General features: G+C 38.3%; 1 protein-coding gene across 4 annotated transcripts in view; it reads left to right on the plus strand.

The window, feature by feature from the left end:
* The window catches only part of Ireb2 (iron responsive element binding protein 2), a 49,877-nt gene that overhangs the window by 12,809 nt on the left and 16,160 nt on the right, over positions 1-20,908 (plus strand). For 3 of the 4 annotated variants that reach the window (XM_006511335.4, XM_017313500.1, NM_022655.3), the window contains exons 3-11: positions 5,887-6,052; positions 6,853-6,990; positions 8,431-8,649; positions 10,409-10,478; positions 11,024-11,207; positions 11,802-11,941; positions 15,537-15,708; positions 17,009-17,106; positions 19,913-20,029. In XM_006511335.4, the coding sequence (XP_006511398.1) occupies positions 5,887-6,052; positions 6,853-6,990; positions 8,431-8,649; positions 10,409-10,478; positions 11,024-11,207; positions 11,802-11,941; positions 15,537-15,708; positions 17,009-17,106; positions 19,913-20,029 (1,304 nt within the window). Of the gene's footprint in view, positions 1-5,886; positions 6,053-6,852; positions 6,991-8,430; positions 8,650-10,408; positions 10,479-11,023; positions 11,208-11,801; positions 11,942-15,536; positions 15,709-17,008; positions 17,107-19,912; positions 20,030-20,908 lie in introns of those variants that run through there. The other variant, XM_017313499.1, reaches the window with a different exon arrangement.

The following is a 20,908-nucleotide window of genomic DNA, read 5'->3' on the forward strand; positions in this document are numbered from 1 at the left end:
ATTAGAACTCTTAACTAGGTATGATGTCAAAAACGAAAATGAGTTTTAGGGAAAATACAGAGATATAGGAACTGCATTCATTACTTGTGGGAATATAAAAGAATACCACCAGTTGGAAGCTAGTGGACTGTTTCTTAAAAAGCTAGGGGTTTGGGAATGTAGCTCAGTGGTAGCATGTTTGCTTAGCACATATAAGTGCCAGGTTTCATCCCTCCTTAGCACTAGTAAATGAATGAACAAATGGTTAAGCATAAACTTATCATATGATCTAACTATTGTATATACACGGTATTCTTTTTAAAAAGCATTTATGTTTTTAATCTTATTTTAGGTATTTTGCCTACATGTATGTCTATGCCTGGTGCCTGTGAAGGCCAGAGAAGGGTGTTGGATCCCCTGGAGTTGGAGTCACAAATGGTCATGAGTTACAGACTGGGTGCTAGGAGTTGAACTCAGTACTCTTAACTGCCAAACCCTGTACATAGTATTCTTATCTCTACCCAAGAAAAAAAATCAAAGTGCTAATATTAGGAAGTGTTCACAGAGCTAAAATTTGTATGACTTAAATATCCTCAACTAAAGCACAATTTGTTGTGTAATATAATTTAATAAAAGAAAATTAACTGTTAAAGATACATAATATTGTAGGAATGAACTCTAAAAGAAAGTTCAATGAAAAGAAAGGCAGACAGAAAAGATGTTTTTGTATTATTCCATCTGTCTAGAAAAGATGAAGAGAAATACTTGTAGGGGTCCTGGGGTTGGAGAGGAAGGTATAAGGATTAACACTAAATGGGCATGAGGAAAGCTAGTTTATGTAACTGTACCAAAACTCATTTATGATGCTAATTGTAAAACCTGCCACATTTACTAAAAAATATTAATTGCTCACTTGGAAAGGGTAAAGAATATAAGATATGGAAAATATGTCTCAATTTAATTATTTTGTTTAAATTAGCATTTCTTGAATTAGAGAAGTGATACAGATCAACTGAAAATGCTGAAAAGCTAAGTGTTACGTGACTTTTCTTGGGGAAACTTGAACAAATGCTTCTTCACTCCAGGTAGGGTACTGCAAAACAGACCACAGAGACAGTTCCACTCCAGTCACGTTTGGTGAACCAGGGGGTTATTTGAGTTACTTACAGGGACATGGGATGCTCATAAAAGCTGCTCTAGAAGAGTCTCCTCTCTTCTAGCAATTGTTTACTGTTTATAGGAAGGGTCTTGTGACTTCTGTAAGTTTAGTTCCCTTCCTGAGCCTCTGAACCTCTTTCCAGGAGAGAATGTTTTATTCAATATGAAGGATACAGCTACATAATATTTTTATCTCTTCCTCCTGCTCTTACATTCTTTCTAGTCCCTTTGTAGCAGTATTTCCTGATCTTGGGTAGAGATGAAGGGTGTAATGTGGATGTCTTATTTTCTCCTATGTATAGCTTAGCATTGGGCCAATATGCTATAGGAATAGTCACTTGCTCTTGGCAGTTTGACTAGTTGAGTCTCTATAGTAACCACCACCCACTGCAAAAAAATTTAAAAGAACGCCCTCTATAACTAACAGAAGTAGTAAATACAAATGTCTAGGAGGCAGTTTACAGGCACATTAACGTCTGTTTTTAAAACAGTAGCCACAGCCTTCCCACCAGGGCATATGGCCTCTGTAGCCACAGGTCCTGGCTTACAGACCAAACATAGGCCTTTGCTTATGGAATCAAATTAGAAATCAGTGACAGTCAGTGCCACTATTTACTAGTGGTATGTTCATTGTACAGTGGTCAGGTCCATACCCAAGCAGGTATGTCAGTGACCATTTTATTCATTTCTCACATGGAACCAGTAGCGGTGGTAATAGCTTTTATGGCTTGGGCCTGCCTGACCAGCAGCTTATAGGGATACGGTAACTTGCCCTTGGCATATTTGTAAATAATAATGGTTTCTGGACATTCTCCCAATCCTCCCCCTTCCCCCCACCCTCCCTCCAGTCCACATAGGGTTTTTTTTCAAACTCTAGCTGCTGATTTACTGTTCTTTCCAATGCTTTTCCAAAACTGTAAGATGCTTAGCATTATGTAAATTTAAATATATGTGTGTGTGTGTATAATATACATATGTAATCTTAATGTATATATTACATATATGAATATGCAACCTCATGAACTAGATGATATGGGTTTTGCTGTTCATCTTGCCCAGGGAAAGGGAGAGTGGAGCTTAGTCTTTCTGCTACAGTTGAATCCTCAAGCAGTCTCCCTTCCCCAATATACTATACATATACAGTCAACTTATATAATTTAAGTATGCTCAGGATATAGGGAGAATAACTACCCACTCTTTTTTCTTTTTAAAGATTTATTTATGTATGAGTATACCATTGCTCTCTTCAGACACACCAGGAGAGGGCATCAGATCCCATTACAGATGGTTGTGAGCCACCATGTGGTTGCTGGGAATTAAACTCAGGACCTCTGGAAGAGCAGTTGGTGCTTTTAACCACTGAGCCATCTCTCCAGCCCATAACTACCCACTCTTGAGATGAACTTTGTCTTTTCATGTATACCCCTACCTCTTGATGAATTGTTGCTCTGGTTTTAAAGTCATCCAGAGGCTCACAAGCACTGTTGGGCTTGTTAGTTTTTCCTCTAGGAATACCAGCTCTGTTTAAAGCTGGGCCTAGAGAGGCCCCTTTATCTGCTTTATCCTTTTATCACCCCTTCATTGCTTTAGCACTTTATAAACCCAATTTGTATGTTGTTCTAAGTCATTCAAGGTCCCCTAGAGACTCTTCTATTTCCTCACGACTACATCTTATTATAGAGCTCAGCAAAGGCACTGAAACTTCATTTTCCTAACTCTCTGTGCACAATTTTATCAGGCCCAGAGAGCTGAACATCGTACACTGTCACTCAGAAGTCCAGTTTCTTTAGTAATGGCTGTTCTTTCTTTATTGCTTTCAGGAACTGTTGTGCATGAGAATGACCTATCACAGTGTAGAAACCTTTCATGGTTTATATTAGATCCACTAGGGACTGATTTTCCTTATTGTCTTAGTTTGGGTTTTATTGCTGTGGAGAGACACCATGACCGTGGCAGTTTTGTAAAACGAAAACATTTAATTGGGGCTGGCTTACAGTTTAAGAGGTTTAGTACATTATCATAGACTAAATATGGGAAATGGGGCAGCAGACATGGTGCTGGAAAAGGAACTGAGAGTTTTATATCTTGATCTGAACGTAGCATAGGAGACCCTGTGCTCAAGCCCGCCCCTGCCGGGACACACTTATTTCAACAAGGCCACACCTCCTCCAACAAAGCCATACTTCCTAATAGTGCTACTCCCTGTGGGCCAGGCATTCATGCACATGAGTCTGTGGAGGCCAAACCTGTTCAAACCACCACATTTCTATTAGAACCTCAGGTTGTGCAGCTTTTGTTTTAAGAAGAGATGAGTAGTTTTATTACTCAGCTTCTTTGCCTCTGTGGCATTTACGTTGCCACCCACATCCATGTCCCACAGCCTTACAAGCCAAGCTGTGAGCAATTCTTTCATTTGCTTAAAAAGTCTTTCTTAACCACTGAACCATCTCTCCAGCTCCTAAAAAGTCTTTCTTAATCCAAGGCAGTTCATAAGGCTATTATTCCCTGGTTATCATAGTTTCTTTCACTGGGCCACTAGTAAGGCCACTTTCTGCACATTGAATCATGGCTTTTCCTTCCTCTCCAGTAACGGTCAGTCAGACCGAAGGGCTATCTTCTATTATTTCTGTCTCATTCTCTTCCAACCCATTCTCAGATTGGTTCTCCCCATGGGTTCCAAGTCTTTGGATCCAGAAAGGGTTCTTTGTAGCATAGATCTTAATTGTATTCTACTTCTCTTATGCTTCTTGCCAGCTATAAGAAATGCCATGCCATCCATCTCATCTTCTATTTGTTTCTTCCATTTTTCTATCCTCCAGTCAAGTCTGGCTAATGTGAAGAATATCTGTTTGGTTTTTTTCTAAAGTTCTAGTTAAAATAGTAAATGGTCAAGTTCTTTCAGGGCAGAAAGGCCCCATAATATAACTCCTGCAACAATCAGCTTTTGATCCCATCTCAATATGAGCTATTTTCAGGGACTGCAATATATTTTGTCATTGATCATCCATTTGAGGTTATCCCTGTACCTTTTTCAGACCATATTTATCAAAGAGGCATACTCTTCCCATAACATGTAGAGAAAGCTAGCCATCTTGGAACCTTCACCAGGTGTGCCTCAGGCTCAACCTCCTTTGCTTTCATTGCATGTCTCTTCAACCAATAGATCAAGCTTGGTGAGAGTCTCATAAGCTTCCTAGTTCTTTCAAGCTTCCGTTCCCTTCAAGGAGGTAGTGTTTCAACTTGGAGATAACTTAGCATCAGGGTTGGTGTTTTTAGATAGGATGGAAGAACAAAGGGGTCTGAATGGAGGTGGGTTTTTTCTTTTTTCTTTTGCCTGGAATTAATGATTTCCTTTTTCAGTTTCCTAAGTTTCCTTTGTCCTTACCCATAATCAGTATGTCTGGTCTCCAGAAGGTCTATGATCCTGATTGGATAATCAAATAATCTGTCATTTTCCCTACACCCCTTTTCTTAGCAGCCCTGCATCTAGACTTCATCTTTGCTCCTGTTGACAACTGGTTACACTGGCTCTATCAGCTAGTGCCCTGAGCCTCTTTACCCTTCCACCTCTGTTGGATGCTACTTTCTAGTTTTTATATTTTTGTTTATATTTGTTTTATAGAACATGTCTTTCACAAACTACTTAAATAAGGAAGACACCAAGGGAATAAAATGAATGTATATAAATTTCAGGACTGAAGATAATTTTGACTTGGAATTTTGAAGCTATGCTACATAGTTGTCCAGCTTCTACTGTATCCACTAAGAAAGCTTCAGGTGCTTGGTCTGCCTAGACCATAGCCAGACTTCTATATTCACTTCACACTGTTCAAAATTATGTGCATTTGGCTCCTTCCTTATGGCTCTTGTGGATTTATAAACATTGTGTTTTTGTTTTGTTTGTTTTTTGTTTTTGTGTTTTCAAGGCAGGGTTTCTCTCTGTAGCCCAGGCTGCCTTGGAGCTCACTCTGTAGACCAGGCTGGCCTCACGGAGGCCTGCCTCTGCCTCCCAAGTACCGGGATAAAAAAAAAAAGTGCCACCATGCCTGGTCCAACATTGCAATGAGAGAAAAAAAAAGTATCTATTTATTTCCTGTGTGTGGTGGTATTTGAGTGAGTAGTGTCTCCCATAAGCTCAGGTACTTGAACACTTGGTTCCCAGTTTTACCCCTGTTTAGGGAAGTGGTACAGCATTGCTGGAGGAGGTGTGTCACTGGAGTCATGACTGACAGGATGAGAGGGCTTCACCCTCCTTCCAGGTCACTCTGAGTGGTGCCTGCATTTTAAGGTGTAACAGGTGTTCTAATCTTATTCTGTTGCTTTGACAACTGCCATGCCTGAAAGTAACTAAGGGAAGGAAAGGGTTTATTTCATCTTACAATTCCAGGTCACAGCCCATATTTTAGGATGGGAACTCAAGCAGGAGCTTGAAGAAAAGCTGTCTAGTATACACTCTGGCTTACTTTCTTGTCCAACCCAAGACTGACTGTCCACAGTGGGCTAAATCTTCCTATACCAGTTGATAATCAGACAATCCCCAATATGGGCTACTCTGATCTAGGCAATAACTCAGCTGATGACCCCAGGCTGTGTCAAATTCACAATTGAGACTAACTGGGACAATAGGGTTGTCTTCATTATTGTATTTAATTTCTACTCCATGCTTTTCAATATGTATTTTTACTGTTGTACTTTTTACAGTGTGTAGACATGACTTCTTGTTTACGGTAATATTTTATCTTGAATCAGATATTCTGCCTTACTCAATACGGGTCCTATTGGAAGCTGCTGTACGAAATTGTGATGGCTTTTTAATGAAAAAGGAAGATGTTATGAACATTTTGGACTGGAAAACCAAACAGAGCAATGTTGAAGTGCCCTTTTTCCCTGCCCGTGTTGTTCTTCAAGATTTCACGTGAGTGACAGCATTGTATTGACAGTCTCTAATGTGATGGCCTTGTTCCCACGTGTGAAACCCCAGTATGGAATGATGTGGTTAAAAATCTAAAGTTATTATTAATTCCTCCACATATATCGCCTTCTATCACAGAATAAAATCCAAATTCTTTACAGTATCCTGAAAGACTGACCCTTCTTGTTCTGCCTGTTTATGGGATATTTATTCGAAGTGTGAATTTTACAATAAATGTTGGAAGAGAGTACCCTGTTATCACTCAGAGTTATACAAGTCTAGCTTCTGTGCCACTGATCACTAATATGTGGTAACTCCCATATGTTGCTGCTTAATACATACATTACTGTTCTGTAATCAGTAACGTGTCCTGTTTGCCTTGTATCCGTGGTATGAAGACTATTGAAGCCATTTGGTACATGTTTGTTTACACACACACACACACACACACACACACACACACACACACACACGGATGGATGAATGTAAAATGGTAAAGGCTATTTTGAATAGCCTTTTGAGATACTGCAAGGACTGTAGGGGACGAGGAAGGAATCACACAGCCAATTCTGTTGTTCATTTATACCTCCAAAAGTCATCTCTTCTGTTGTTTTTGGCAGTTCTACTCCTGAGCACTGAAGTTCTCAGATAATATTCAGTGTTAATTCTTACTAGACTGGGGATACATCTAAATTTATATCATTATCAAAATAATTAAAAATAAACACAAACAAAAGAGATTTTAAAAAAAATGATAACTAGTGAGTATTAGACCCATAATTTGTCTGTTGTTTATCTTTCAGTGGAATACCGGCAATGGTGGATTTTGCTGCTATGAGGGAGGCAGTGAAAACTCTTGGAGGTGATCCTAAGAAAGTCCACCCTGCCTGTCCGACAGATCTCACAGTGGACCACTCTTTACAGATTGACTTCAGTAAATGGTACTGCAATACAGACATGTGTGAAGACAGTAGCACTAGTTAACTGGTAGTGAAGTGGGTAGTGTGGAGGTAGGGAATAGCAGTTCTGGCCCAGAGTAAAGCCCATTGTGCTTAGAACTGACTAGCACTTTAAAGAAAACCCAGAGGAACTCGTGGATTGGTATAATTTTCTGTACTTTGAGTTTAAAGTTCCTTTTCATATTTGTGTATTTCTGTTACCAGGTTTGATAGAAGTAGGCTTATAACTTGCCTTTTGGAATGAATATCTGAATTAAGTTCTCTCTCTCTCTCTCTCTCTCTCAGTTTTTGAGTCAGGATATTGCTATTTAGCTGTGATTGGTCTTGAACCCTATTTATAAACTACCTCTTCCTCCCAGGTGCTCGGATTACAGGCATGCACCATCACAGCCAGCTTCATTTTGGCTTTTAAGTTACTTACCTTTTAGAACAAATCTAACGCTTTGTCTCTAAATACTTACTGGAAATGCTGAGTCTGCTAAAGCTTTGCTCTCCTTCCACTGACAAAGGATATACTAGAGCAGCTGTCTGGTCTCTGCCATGTTTCTTTTTACAGTAGTGGAATGATACTGGAATTTATCCTAACTCTTGAGAGAGTCAATACCATGTATTAAAAATATTTGTGTTCTTTAAGTTATGTGGGAAAAAAGTATAGTGTACTTTCTCAGAGTTTTTCACGTTGGTATAGAGCATATAAAATGATTATGCCAGGTGTGGCTTTAATCACAGCACTCAGGAAGCAGAGACAGGGTGGATCTAAGTTCAAGGCTCTACATAAGGAGTTCAGGCCAGCCAAGCCTACATAGTGAGATTCTGTCTCAAAAACTTAAAATACTTAATCAAACTCATCTTTCCTTCTTTTGCATGTCAGATTAAAAGAAATTCATATCTACTCTTCCTCTCCTTACCTTATCTGGAGTGGCAGAGAGGTGTGTTATTGCATGGGAGATTTAGGATTATGTTTTAACCCTCCTGAATAAAAACTACTTTAATTTGGGATGGCTGAGAGAGTTGAGACAGTATCTCACTGTGTGGCCAAGGTTAGCCTTGTTCCTGTCAGTCCTCGTGCCTTTCAAGCACTGGGATTACAGGCGGCTGCCACTTTATGTGATTTGAACATCTTTCACTTCCAGATCTATTTAATCTTTTTTTTTTGTTTGTTTGTTTGTTTGTTTGTTTGGGGGGGGGTTGTTTTTTTTTTTTTTTGAGTCAGGGTTTCTCTGTACAGTCCTGGCTGTCCTGGAACTCACTCTGAAGACCAGTCTGGCCTTGAACTCAGAAATCCGCCTGCCTCTGCCTCCCAAGTGCTGGGATTAAAGGCCACCACCGCCCGCCCCAGATAGTCTTGGTGATGTGAATTTTTTTAAGTTAAAGTTCTTGTTACTTGTAAATTATTACTTTGTTTCCTTTTTGAAATAATAGTGCAATACAGAATGCACCAAATCCTGGAGGTGGTGACCTACAGAAAGCAGGAAAGCTCTCTCCACTTAAAGTGCAGTCTAAGAAGCTTCCATGTCGAGGCCAGACTACCTGCCGGGGATCGTGTGATTCTGGAGAGCTAAGCCGGAACTCAGGAACATTTTCTTCACAGATTGAGAATACACCTGTCTTGTGTCCTTTTCATTTGCAACCAGTGCCTGAGTATGACATTGTTTCTGTTAATAGTTTTAGTGCCAGGTTATTTTTCAGTTAAGAAAATCACATTTCTCCTGATTACTGTTGTATTGCTTTCACAACTACATTTCTAATAATGCTTTCTATAATGCTAGATATAATCTTCCTGCCTCAGCCTTCCAGGTATTATCACAAAAAATGTGTACCACCATTCTTGCATTCTATAAAGTTGCTAAGTTGTGCTCTCTTACTCAGTTATTAGCTTTTAAAAAAATTTTAGTAAACAGAGCTGGAGAGATGGTTTAATAGTTTTTTTTTGTTTGTTTCTTTTTTAAGATTTATTTATTATATGTAAGTACACTGTAGCTGTCTTCAGACACTCCAGAAGAGGGAGTCAGATCTCGTTACGGATGGTTGTGAGTCACCATGTGGTTGCTGGGATTTGAACTCAGGACCTTTGAAGAATAGTCATGTGCATCTCACCAGCCCCCCGGGTTAATCGTTAAGAGAACTTCTTCCTCTTGTAGAGGATTGGGGTTTGATTCCTAGAATTCATGGCAGCTTACAACAATTTCCTCTGCAGGCTCCTGCATGCATGTGGTGCTCAGGCTTATATTCATGCACATACACATAAAAGTTAAATAAAAACATGTAAACAAATATACTTTTGGTTTAAGAAGTATTAAAACATTTAAAGTTTTAAGTTGCTAAGAAAAGTATTTATACATATGCATGATAAATGCCAGGTGATACAGTAATTTTGTCGTCTTTGAATTGGATCTTTGAAGTTGTATTTTTAAATCCTTTGCTTAGTATTTCTATAAAACTTTAGGTTATAGTGATAACCTATGCCCTTACAGTTTTGCTGTACAGTTCCAACAGTTTTATGAAATAACTTCTTATTCTTAATAACCATTTTCCTGATTATTTTTGTTTGTAAATGCATCATTAAAGTATTAATTGTAAATTTGAAGAAGAAATGGAAGAGTTAGATAGTTGGAAGTTTACCATTTGGCCCCTGACAACTGTCTAATTTGAAATCATGTTATAATCTAACACACAAAGACCTTTTGTAGCACCAAGTGCTAAGAACTCATAGAAGTGACTTTAGAATACTGTTCCCAAAGGACGGAATAAAACCTCTAGACTATGTTTTGGCTGTAAAATTTACTTGGCTGTCAGTTATTAAAATAAGCTCTGCTTTTTAAAAAGTTCACAAACAATTACAATTTTTAGAACCCAGGTTACATACAAATGTAACCCTAGAGAAGTCACAAGCTGTTAGTTGAAGTAAACTTAGGCAGTTTTAAGTCATACATTCCTGTGAGCTGTATTTATAGCCCACATAATCTACTTAAACATGAAGCAGAGGTTTCTTGATTTCAGTGAGTTGAATAAAAAGACTTTGTGAAAGGTCTCTTTACACTATAAGGCAATGTTCATATGTCGTGATGCTCATTCCCTTCATTTTAAGTGGCACAAGAACCAAAGGGGTGAGAGAGTGCACACGTTTACTGATAAAGCTCACTGTCCCGTTTCCTGCCCACAGCAGTCTGAGCACTCGTGTGGTGCTAACTCAGTAAAGTAGTAGTTCTGTATCTATCTTATGTGCTGCGTAAGGTAGAAAGAGCTTTCTAGATGAGAAAGAAAGTCATTCTGAAAGAAAAATAACCTGAGAAATTCTTACAGACATTTATATTTTAATGTTGACAGTGAAGACTTAGATACAAGGCAATGATTTTTTTTAATAATAAAAGTATTTAATACCAGCTTTTCATCCTTTTAGACCTGAGACAGTGTTAAAAAATCAAGAAGTAGAATTTGGCAGAAATCGAGAGAGGCTTCAGTTTTTCAAGGTATAAATGATTTCGGGAATTCTTGATTAACATCTATAAAATACTGACTGTAAAGTTTTTAGATTGAGATTTGTCATTAGGAAAAGCTTTATAGTCATGGGACTTTCTTGTACCATATAATTGGAAACCTCATATTTGGCATATTTAAGCAATAATAATAAAAAGTAATGAAATCAATGGCTGTATTTTACGTGAGCCATGGGTAGTCTTGTTCCTTGGCTTTCCTTGAATTTTAGAGCATAGTACCTGTCCTAGAGCTTGATAAATAGCTGAGAAAGGCCTTGAACTAATTTATTCTGTCTCCATCTTCCTAACTGCTGGGATTATAGGTATACATCTATGCCCAGCTTAATTTGGCTTTAATGTTCATGAGAATGCATAGGCTCAATATCTGCACTTTTAGTACTTATTATAAACTTGGAGTTGGTCAGATTGAGCAGTTGGCTAACGTTTTAGTGTCAATGTTTATTTGTATCTTGATTATGAATACAGAGTTACACAGTGCACTAATAACACTGTGTCTCTTCAATCCAAACAAAATACAGTGGAGCTCAGGAGCTTTTAAGAATGTGGCAGTCATCCCGCCTGGAACTGGAATGGCTCATCAAGTGAACTTAGAATATTTATCAAGAGTAGTTTTTGAAGAAACGGACCTGCTCTTCCCAGACAGTGTAGTTGGCACAGATTCTCATATAACCATGGTGAACGGATTGGGGATTCTTGGGTGGGGTAAGTAAGTATATTTTGTTTCTTTTTAGGAAAAGATACCAAAAACATAATCAAGGGACAGAGAGCCTTTTTGAAGCAACAAAAAAACAGATTTATTTTAATAGTTTGTAAATTATATAGTAAAGGTGATTGATAACAAAAAATGTGCTCAGTGTCCTGACAGCACCACTCCAGGCAGTTTCCGCAGTGATGATGGTGAGGTCCGAGGAATGTTGATGATGACTGGTGTGCTCCATTCTAATGTTTTTTATAGAGTATTATAACTATTGGATTGTTTTCCCTTCTTTCTTGGATTCCATTTATTAAGCTAAGATAGATATGAACTGGACTGTATTCACATCTTGGTGTTTGTTACTCATCGAACAGTGCATAGCATACTCAGAAAATGCTGATTGCATTTAATAGAAGGTTAAAATACTTGTTTTCTTAATTATGTAAGTGGAGTCATTCTTTTAAAAAGGTTTAGGTTCAAGGTCCACAGTGAAAGTATGTTCCTTGTAAGATGCTTTGTACATCACGCTCAAGAAGCATAGGAGATTTTTGAAGGTACGTGGCTGATTTAAATTGTGCTGATACACTTGTCCTTCTTAACAGGAGTTGGTGGCATTGAGACAGAGGCAGTTATGCTTGGCCTGCCAGTTACTCTTACTTTACCAGAGGTGGTTGGATGTGAGCTAACTGGGTCATCCAATGCTTTTGTTACATCCATAGATATTGTCCTTGGCATTACAAAGGTAAGCTCAAATTATAGTTGTTCCATGACTTACTTAGTGAACATCTCTTATGTAAGTGGAGCAGCCCCACAAGAGATTTTTGGGATTGGGATTTATGCCTCCATCCTTAGTTCTCATATTGCCTGTATCATAAAGTTACCATAGTAAATATAACAAATGTAGCATATAATATATACTTGGAAGAACAAAAAAAATCATTGTGTACTTGCAACCTGTCAACACATTTATCAGAAGACCTCATTACAAGCTTATGAAGTAGTTACTATTGTAATTATTTTAATCGAAAATAAGATAGCATAATTGTTTATCAGAGGAGCATAGAGCTAAATGCTAAGTAATAGACTCGGGCTTCTGACCCAGGAGTCCATGCCCTTAACAGGTATTACTGCCTCAGTAAATAACTTGATGTGGTGGGTTTTAAATGTTTCACTTAAGCCGAGTGGGGAGGAGGAGAGTGGTGGTGTGCACCTTTATTCCCAGCACTCGGGACACAGGCAGGTAGATCTTTGTGAGCTTGATACCAGCTTGGTCTACACAGCCAATTCTAGGGCAACAAGGCTACACAGAGAAACCCTGTCTCAAAAAATAAAAGAATGTTATATTTACACTGGGGGTGGTGGCACATTCCTTTAATCTCATCACACAGGAGGCAGATCTCTGTGAATTGGAGGCTGACTGGCCTGTTCTATATAACAAGTTTCAGGACAGTTAGGACTACATAGAGAAATCCTGTCCTGCAAAACAACAACAAAATGTTACATTTATTGTATTTAATTAAGAAGCCAGGTGTAGTGGCATGTTTATACTCCTAGCACTCAAGAGGCTGAGACAGGAAGATCATGAGATAAGAGGCCATCCTCCAGAAAAGAATTTTGTTATGTGCATTTGTATGTGTGTATCTACGTTCATGCGTGTAAGTGCTGGTAGAGGGCCTGTTCTATTGATGACTTTGTTTTGAGACAGAATTTCTCACTGGCCTGAGCCTGGGTCTGAACCTCTTCAAGTAGGCTCTGCTAGCTAGGGATCTCCCTGTCTGGCTTCCCAGCACTGGATCACAGGATATGCTGCTGTGCTTGACTCTTTGAACTAGGGTTCTGGGCATCAAGCTGAGGCCCTGTACTCAAGAACTTGTACTATTTTACCAACTGCTTTTTCTTCAGTCCCCACCCCCAGGTTTTTCTTCTTCTTTTTTTTTTTAAGGTGATTGGTTGGTTGATTTATTTTACATATATGAGTACACTGTAGCTATCATCAGACACCAAAGGAGGGCATCAGATCCTGTTACAGATGGTTGTGAACCATCATGTATGTGGTTGCTGGGATTTGAACTCAGGACCTCTGGAAGAGCAGTCAGTGCTCTTAACTCTTAAGCCTTCTCTCCAGTCCAGTCCTCCCTCCAGTGTTGTTGGTTTTTTTTTTTTTTTTTGGTTTTTCAAAACAGAGTTTCTCTGTAGTCCTGGCTGTCCTGGAACTCACTCTGTAGACCAGGCTGGCCTCGAACTCAGAAATTCGCTTGCCTCTGCCTCCCAAGTGCTGGGACTAAAGGCGTGCGCCACTATGCCCGGCCCTCCCTCCAGTTTTAAAAGGGCTTTTTATTATATATTTAATTTTTTTTGTATGTGTGCACGTATACCATGACTTATATTTGGACACCCTGGACCATCTGACCCTCCTCCCCAATTTTTTCTTTAAAGAAAGTCTCTTTAAAAACCATTACTAGATAATGCTTTAAAATATATGAATAGTAGAAATTTGATAGTGTCAGACTTTTCCACTGTTAGCTTTAACATTATTTTGAGCTTTCTTGGAACTTGGGGAAAAAACACTGGCTTCATGTGTTCAATATAGTGAATAATAAGTTGTAGCATTGTATTCCTTATTTTTCTATTTTTCACAAAATTTAAGTGCCATTTTAAAGAAATACTTGCACTGAAACGTGTTTCACTCACAATTCCAATGTGGGTCGCTTCTGGGAAGTTTTGGTTAAAGGTCACAACATTAAATTGAGAAATGCACAATTTACTCCTAGAGGAAGAAATATGTGCTATTTTGATTTTAAAGAAATTAGTTCTTTCGACATCCTAAAAACACACTACTTTCAGATTTTTCTGGCTGTTTTTATTTAACAGTATTATTTGTGTGGTTAGCAGCTTATCGTGAGACAATTTTTATCCATTATGTATATTTATTGGATATATTTTTCTCTGTTGAGGTCCTGTTCTTTTTATGGTCTTTATAGGATTAACCATGTTATTTTCCCAAAAATATATTGTGACACTTCATTAATTTGATGAAGACAACATTTGGCCTAATCTATTTTTCTTTTTCAAGATTTTTTTCACTTTTTTTTTTTTTTTTTTTTGGTTTTTCGAGACAGGGTTTCTCTTTATAGCCCTGGCTGTCCTGGAACTCACTTTGTAGACCAGGCTGGCCTCGAACTCAGAAATCCGCCTGCCTCTGCCTCCCGAGTGCTAGGATTAAAGGTGTGAGCCACCACGCCCGGCTTTTTTTCACATTATTATTTTAATTATGTATATCTCTGTATCTATGTGTGCCTTTGTAGTCATGAAAAAGGTGCCCATACTGTCCAGTAAAGGGTCTCAGGCCCCTTTGGAGTTGAAAAGGCCAACGTGAACCACCTAACATGGGTGCTGGGAGCCAAACTCGGGTACTCTGGAAGAGGAGTATATACCCTTAAGAGCCACTGAGCCATCTCTTCAGGCCCCCTATTTTTCTTTTTATCCTTGAAAACTAAGATCAGGGGCCTGGAGTCCTATTCCAGGAGATTTAACACCCTCGTCTGGCTTTTACAGTCAATGAGCAGGACTGTGGTGCATAAATACACATGCAAACAAAAACATCAATACATGTAAAGTAAAAATAAGTAATAAAATAACCCTAAAGATGAGAAGTTGTTTCAGTTACTTGGTAGGAATGAGTGATTTTTGGAGAAATTCACTTTAAACCATGTGTTAAATCTGACCAAAATGAATTTACCTAGAATAATGTTGCTATAAATATTTAAGCTAATACTAATAATTAGGAGAGTTTTGTACAGCAGCATATACTTTTAAGATCATTATATAGTTTTTCTCATATTATTTCTTAAACTATAGGATGCCAACAGTAGTTAGAACACAGTTCTTTTATGTGCTGTTAGGAAGAAAAAGGGCTCCCAGCTATGTGAGCATTCTGAGGAATTGAAGATATATTCTCTGGTTTCAGAGACGTTAATAAGAGGTTTGGGTTTTTTTGAGCATTCAGGTGTTTATTTTGTTGTTATCACAGCGTCTCATTTTTACCACAGCTCTGGCTGTTGTAAAGATCCGCCTGTCTCTGCCTCTCAGATGCTAGGATTAATGGTTAGAGCCACCATGCTCTCTTCTCCTCCTTCTCTTCCTCCTCCTCCTCTTTTTACTCCTCTTCTTAAAATACCAGTAAAACTAGAATGAATTTGTTTCATACAATAAAAGACCTTATCATTAGTATTGGTTAAAAATTTAACTTTATAGAAAAAAATCTGACTTGCTTTTCTAGAAATCCATGCTAATTTTGCCATTGCTTCTGCTGTGTTGTTTTTGCATATCTCTAAAAGCACCTCAGGCAAGTAGGCGTGGCTGGAAAGTTTGTTGAGTTCTTTGGAAGTGGAGTTTCACAATTATCTATTGTCGATAGAACTACCATAGCAAACATGTGTCCAGAATATGGTGCTATCCTCAGCTTTTTCCCTGTTGACAATGTGACACTACGACATTTAGAACATACAGGTAAGAGAATATAAAATGATTGTATTTCTACTGTAGCTGTGTGATAGTCCTTTATAATAAACTATGTCATATATGCTATTGGATATTTATCAAACTGTTAATTTTGAAACAGTGACTCTAATCTTAATTTATGTCCCTAAAAAAAAACTCCTTGAAACAGTCCCTTGTGATCCACTGACAACATGTTAAAGAAATTATTCAAACTACTGATATTCATGTTACCCTTTCCTTACACAGACCAGTCCTCTCACCTATCCTTAGTAGAGTTGCAAGCAGACAAGAGATTTTTGAGTGAGAAGCAGTTTGGGTTGCAGGTTCAAGATCCTTGTGTAGCTTGATTGGCTAGGATCTTTGATCACCCTGATCACTATAGAAGCCACCTTCAAAATGATACTTGGTATTTCATAAAACCACTATTGTCTGAATAGTAAGTCTCCTTTCCATTATGAAGAAACCACTGTTGAGCCACTTTAGAAATAAGTGAAAGATACATTTTGAGAGAGAGAATCTGTGTTCTTCAGTTTGTGGGCATATTATTATGAGTGAATAAATGGAACAGCTTTTAATAGACAGATTATATGATGCCCCTGAAAAGATGTGTTTTCCTTCCATAAAATGCACAAAAACAATACTATTTTGAGAAGCCAGCCCTCATGCTCTCGGGTGTGTCTTTCTTTATGAGCATTTCTCTCCTAACCCTTGTTTGGGTTAAACTGTCTTTATTGAACCCTAGGTCTGTTTCACCTCATTACTTACATACTAATATGAGTTAAGATAGCTGGTGATTATTTTTAACACTATAACAAACTAGCCTAAAATGTAGTGGTTTATAAAACAGTAGTAGGGCTGCTTAGCTCTGGTAGAGCACATACTATATGCCACAGGATCCTGACCAATCAGGAACAAACACGGCAATAATCATTTATTGCCTCGTGGTTTCAGTGGGTCAGTGATTTCAGACAGGGCACAGCAGGAAGAGCTTGTTGCTGCTTTGTGTCTAGGGCCCAGCTGCACAGTTCACAAACTAGGGTCTGGAATTCTGAAGACAGCTCACATGAATATCTGCTGTGGACTGGGGCTGTTGACACAGCCACTCGTATAAGCCGGTGTGGTGTGTCCATGTGGTTTCCACGTGCAGTCTGGACTGCTCAGTGGAGACTGGCGAGGTTAAGCAGGGCAAGAGACAAGTGTGAGTCAAGGGTGTGTGAGTGAGTGGACTTAGCTCAACTGCAGTTCCACATCCCTCTCATCAAGATCTCAGAATTCTACTACATTTCATTTTGCTGTTCCTCTTTTTTAGGTTTTGACAAAACCAAACTTGAGTCAATGGAAAAATACCTTAAAGCTGTGAAATTGTTTCGAAATGATGAGAATTCTTCAGAACCTGAATATTCTCAGGTATATGCAAGTGACTCACCTAGGAGTGAGTAGAAGGATAAGTGCTTGTGCATAGTCCTGTTTATAAGTGTTTACTAGCTAGGTATCTTTGGGCAGTGTGCCCCACAGACTTCTTAGATTAAATGCAAATTTGTAGAACATTCCAGCAATGTACTAAGTGCTTAATGAGTGATAGCTGTTAATCAGATGGTCCATTTCTGACCCATTATTTTGATTTTATAATGACATTTAGATGGATTCTAGTTGTAGTAAAATTTGCAACATTTTGTAAAATCTACCATTTTGATTTATATTTAATTATGAGAGCAGGTATGTATATATATATATATATATATATATATATATACACACATACATGTGTACAGGTGCCCACAGGGGCCAGGAGAGAACATCAGGTCCCCTGGAGTTAGAGTTAATGTGGGTTTGGGAACAGAATTTGGATCCTATAACAGAGCAATGTAGCCTCTTAACCACCCGAGCCATCTCTCCATCTCCTGGTCTAGCTTTTTAGGTATTTAATATCAACTCTAATTTTGTCTGGTTTAGGATGAGCGCTGTACTGTTCTCACTGCTCCACAAATTGTAATTTTTATGATTTCTGCTTCTGGTTTATGATTATTTTGCATCATTCTATTGTTATATGGTCTTAATGTTCAAATTATTTTACAACTCTTTTTCTATTGGATAGTTTTGATGCTATAGGTAGAATTCACATTCAGGAAAGTTGATATCAATTTGGTATTATGGTTTTGCTATGCTCCCCGCCCCGGGCAGGTATTTTTTTTCCCCACCCAGTTTTGTTTTTCTTAGCTTGTTTCTATCTCACATAATCTGATTTGAACATTTATGTGTTTGTGTTTCCCCTAGGCTAGAACACAATGATTTCCGTGTAGGAAGCTTTGTTTTGATGTTATGTTTCTAGTTTGTAGAACTGCGATAGAGACAGAAAAGATGGCAGAGAGAGAGAGAGAGGGAAGGAACAGAATATGAGAGAGTGCATTCAAAAGGTTATTCGTAGTAGGGTCTCAGATTTGAAGCTGTCCTGCTTCCTCAGTCTCTTGAATGTTGGGATTATAGATATAAGCCACCATAGCTGGCGTTTTTAGAAGAGTCTTGAAAGCCAGAATAAAAGACATAGAAACCAAATTTTAAGGATTCTGGAAAACAATCTTTTAACTCTTTCCATTTTCTTTTCCCTTTGGCTTCTATTGTCCACGATTTTGGGGTGGGGGGAAAGACTGGTAGAGTAAAATTGAATTGCTTACTTACTAGAAAACCCTAGCCAGAGGCTGGGGTTATGTCTCAGTTGGTAGAGTACTTATCATGTAGGAAGCCCTGGGTTCAGTCTCCAGTACTCGGTCACCCACACCTGCAGTGAGGAGGAGACAGGAGAATCAGAAGTGCCGCTCCATCCTCAGCTTTACATTGTAAGTTTAAGGTCAGCAACACAATAGAAGACTATACCTCACACAAGTAAGTCCTAGCTGTGCCCAGGATAGTCGTTCATACTTGGAATCCCAGGACTCTGGAAGCTATAGCAGGATTGTAAATCAAAGCCAGTTTGGGCTACATAGTTCAAGGCCAACCTGGGCTGCCTAGGGTGTAAAAAACTATGGTTTTTTGTTTTTAAAACCCTCTTTAACCTTGTAAACTGACAATACTTGGAAATAAAGCTAAAATCCATCAAGACATTGATTTCAAAAGAAACTAATTGAGGCTAGAGAGATGATTTAGTGGATAAAGCGTTTGCTGCTTTTCTCAGAGGACCTGGGTGGGTTTCCAGCAACCATATGTCTCCTAATCATCTGTAACTCCAGTGCCAGCAGATCTGACAACCCTCTACAGCCTCCACAGCTACCAGACACGTGTTCACATGTATACAAACATGTGCATGCTGACAAATAGTCATACATATAAAATAAAACTAAATCTTTAAAAAAAATGTCTTCAGTGTTTATTTAGGTCAAAGACTAGGATCAGTTGAACCTATTAAATATAGTAGGGTCCTTTAGAATAATCATGGCTGTGATGAGACTATAATGAAGAATGATTAAATTTGCTGTGCCTAACCACATAAGATACACAAAGGAAATACTAATATTTGGAAAAATAAATAACTAATTGGAAACTGAGATTTTAACAAAAATAATGACTTATTAACCAAGAAATAAAAGCCATCTCATAGGAAACTAGCCAGTAAGATCCTCTTAAGCCACACAGAGAATGAAAACCTTTCTTTGTTATATTCCCTTAGCATGCTCTGTTGACCAGGCATCACATATGAGGTGACAGGGGAGAATGTTTACTAACCATTCACTTCGTGATCTGAGAGTGAGGCATGGCTGGGATTAGAACTCAGAGCAGTGAGCTGATGATGAGCAGAGTTCTTGTGCAGGCTTCTGTTGTGACAGTGGTTTTGGTTTTGTTGTTATTTAGGGCAGCCTTATATATTATATAGCCTAGACTGGCTCACTATATAGTTGAAGATGTCTTTGAACTAATAAACATCCTGTCTCTGCTTTTGAGGTATTTGGATTACAAGCAATATACTATCAATTCTGATTTTGTGTGATGCTCAGGGTAGAACCCAAGGCCTCTTGCATGCTAGGCAAGCCCTCTAGCAACTAAGCTATATCCTCAGCCCTTTTGATAGTATTTATATTTGTAGAGAAAAACATAGGAAAAGCCATAGTTTTTATAAGTTGTGTTAAAATAGATGTACTCGTTCTGCTTACAAAGTAATGTTTGCTTTTGTATTTATTCTTGGAAATTCTGATCTCCTTTTCCTCCATTCTTGTTTTCTTAGGTGATACAGATTAATCTGAATTCAATAGTTGCATCTGTCAGTGGTCCAAAAAGGCCTCAGGATAGGGTTGCTGTAACAGATATGAAAAGTGATTTTCAGGCTTGCTTAAATGAAAAGGTAAGTTATTTTATTGTTACTGTTATGCTATGTGCTAAGTAGTTAAGAGCCTCAGAGTTTGGGATTGATTTCTAAATTCAGTCTACTGCTCTTTTCTTTTTTTCTTCATATGCTATGGTGTATGCTAGCAGCCTCAAGAGGGTCAGAGTTTGGATTATATCTATTTAAAGTAATCAGAAGTTAATAAAGTGAGGTTTCTCAGTCACAGTGGTTTCCTTTCAAGTGCTAATCAGGTGCGTGATAGAACAGAACTCGTTTATATCACTGAAGAATGTTTTACTGGGCATCATTACTACAGACTTCTTACTAGGAAGAAACCATTGCACTGCGTAATTATTTTCATTGAATTTGAAAAAAAAAAAACCAACACAAACAAAATAACTTTGGCTCTGGGGTTTCTGATTTTGCCTTTAAAGTCATGGCTGTAGTTTTGTCACTTTGGTCTGTTAGGAAACAGTAGAGTTGGCTTTGCCTGCCAATCCTTACTTTTATAGTTTCCTTACTTTTTATTTGGAAAATACTAAACATGTTCAGAAGTAAGGTGGTCTCTGATAAATTGCTGTACACTTGCCAGGCAACGTTAGCACTAATGAACTCAGTGTAAACCTTATTTACCTCTTCTGCACTCACACACTTGAATCATTGGGGCAGATCTTTAGAATAGGAGGAGTTTCTATCGTGTTTTTGAAAATTCCTGTGAACAGGAATAACTAGGAAATGTCTGAGTTGGGACTGGATTCTGGGTGGTTGGCTGTAATCAATATATAAAAAAGTATTGTTTATGAACACCACTAGACTTCTCCTGTAAATATTCAAATCTTGTTTAAGATGAATTGGACCTTCTGAATGGTGTGGACCTTATGTGTCACAGTAGAACTT

This window comes from Mus musculus, chromosome 9 (assembly GCF_000001635.26).
Source record: "Mus musculus strain C57BL/6J chromosome 9, GRCm38.p6 C57BL/6J".
Lineage (NCBI taxonomy): Eukaryota > Metazoa > Chordata > Mammalia > Rodentia > Muridae > Mus > Mus musculus.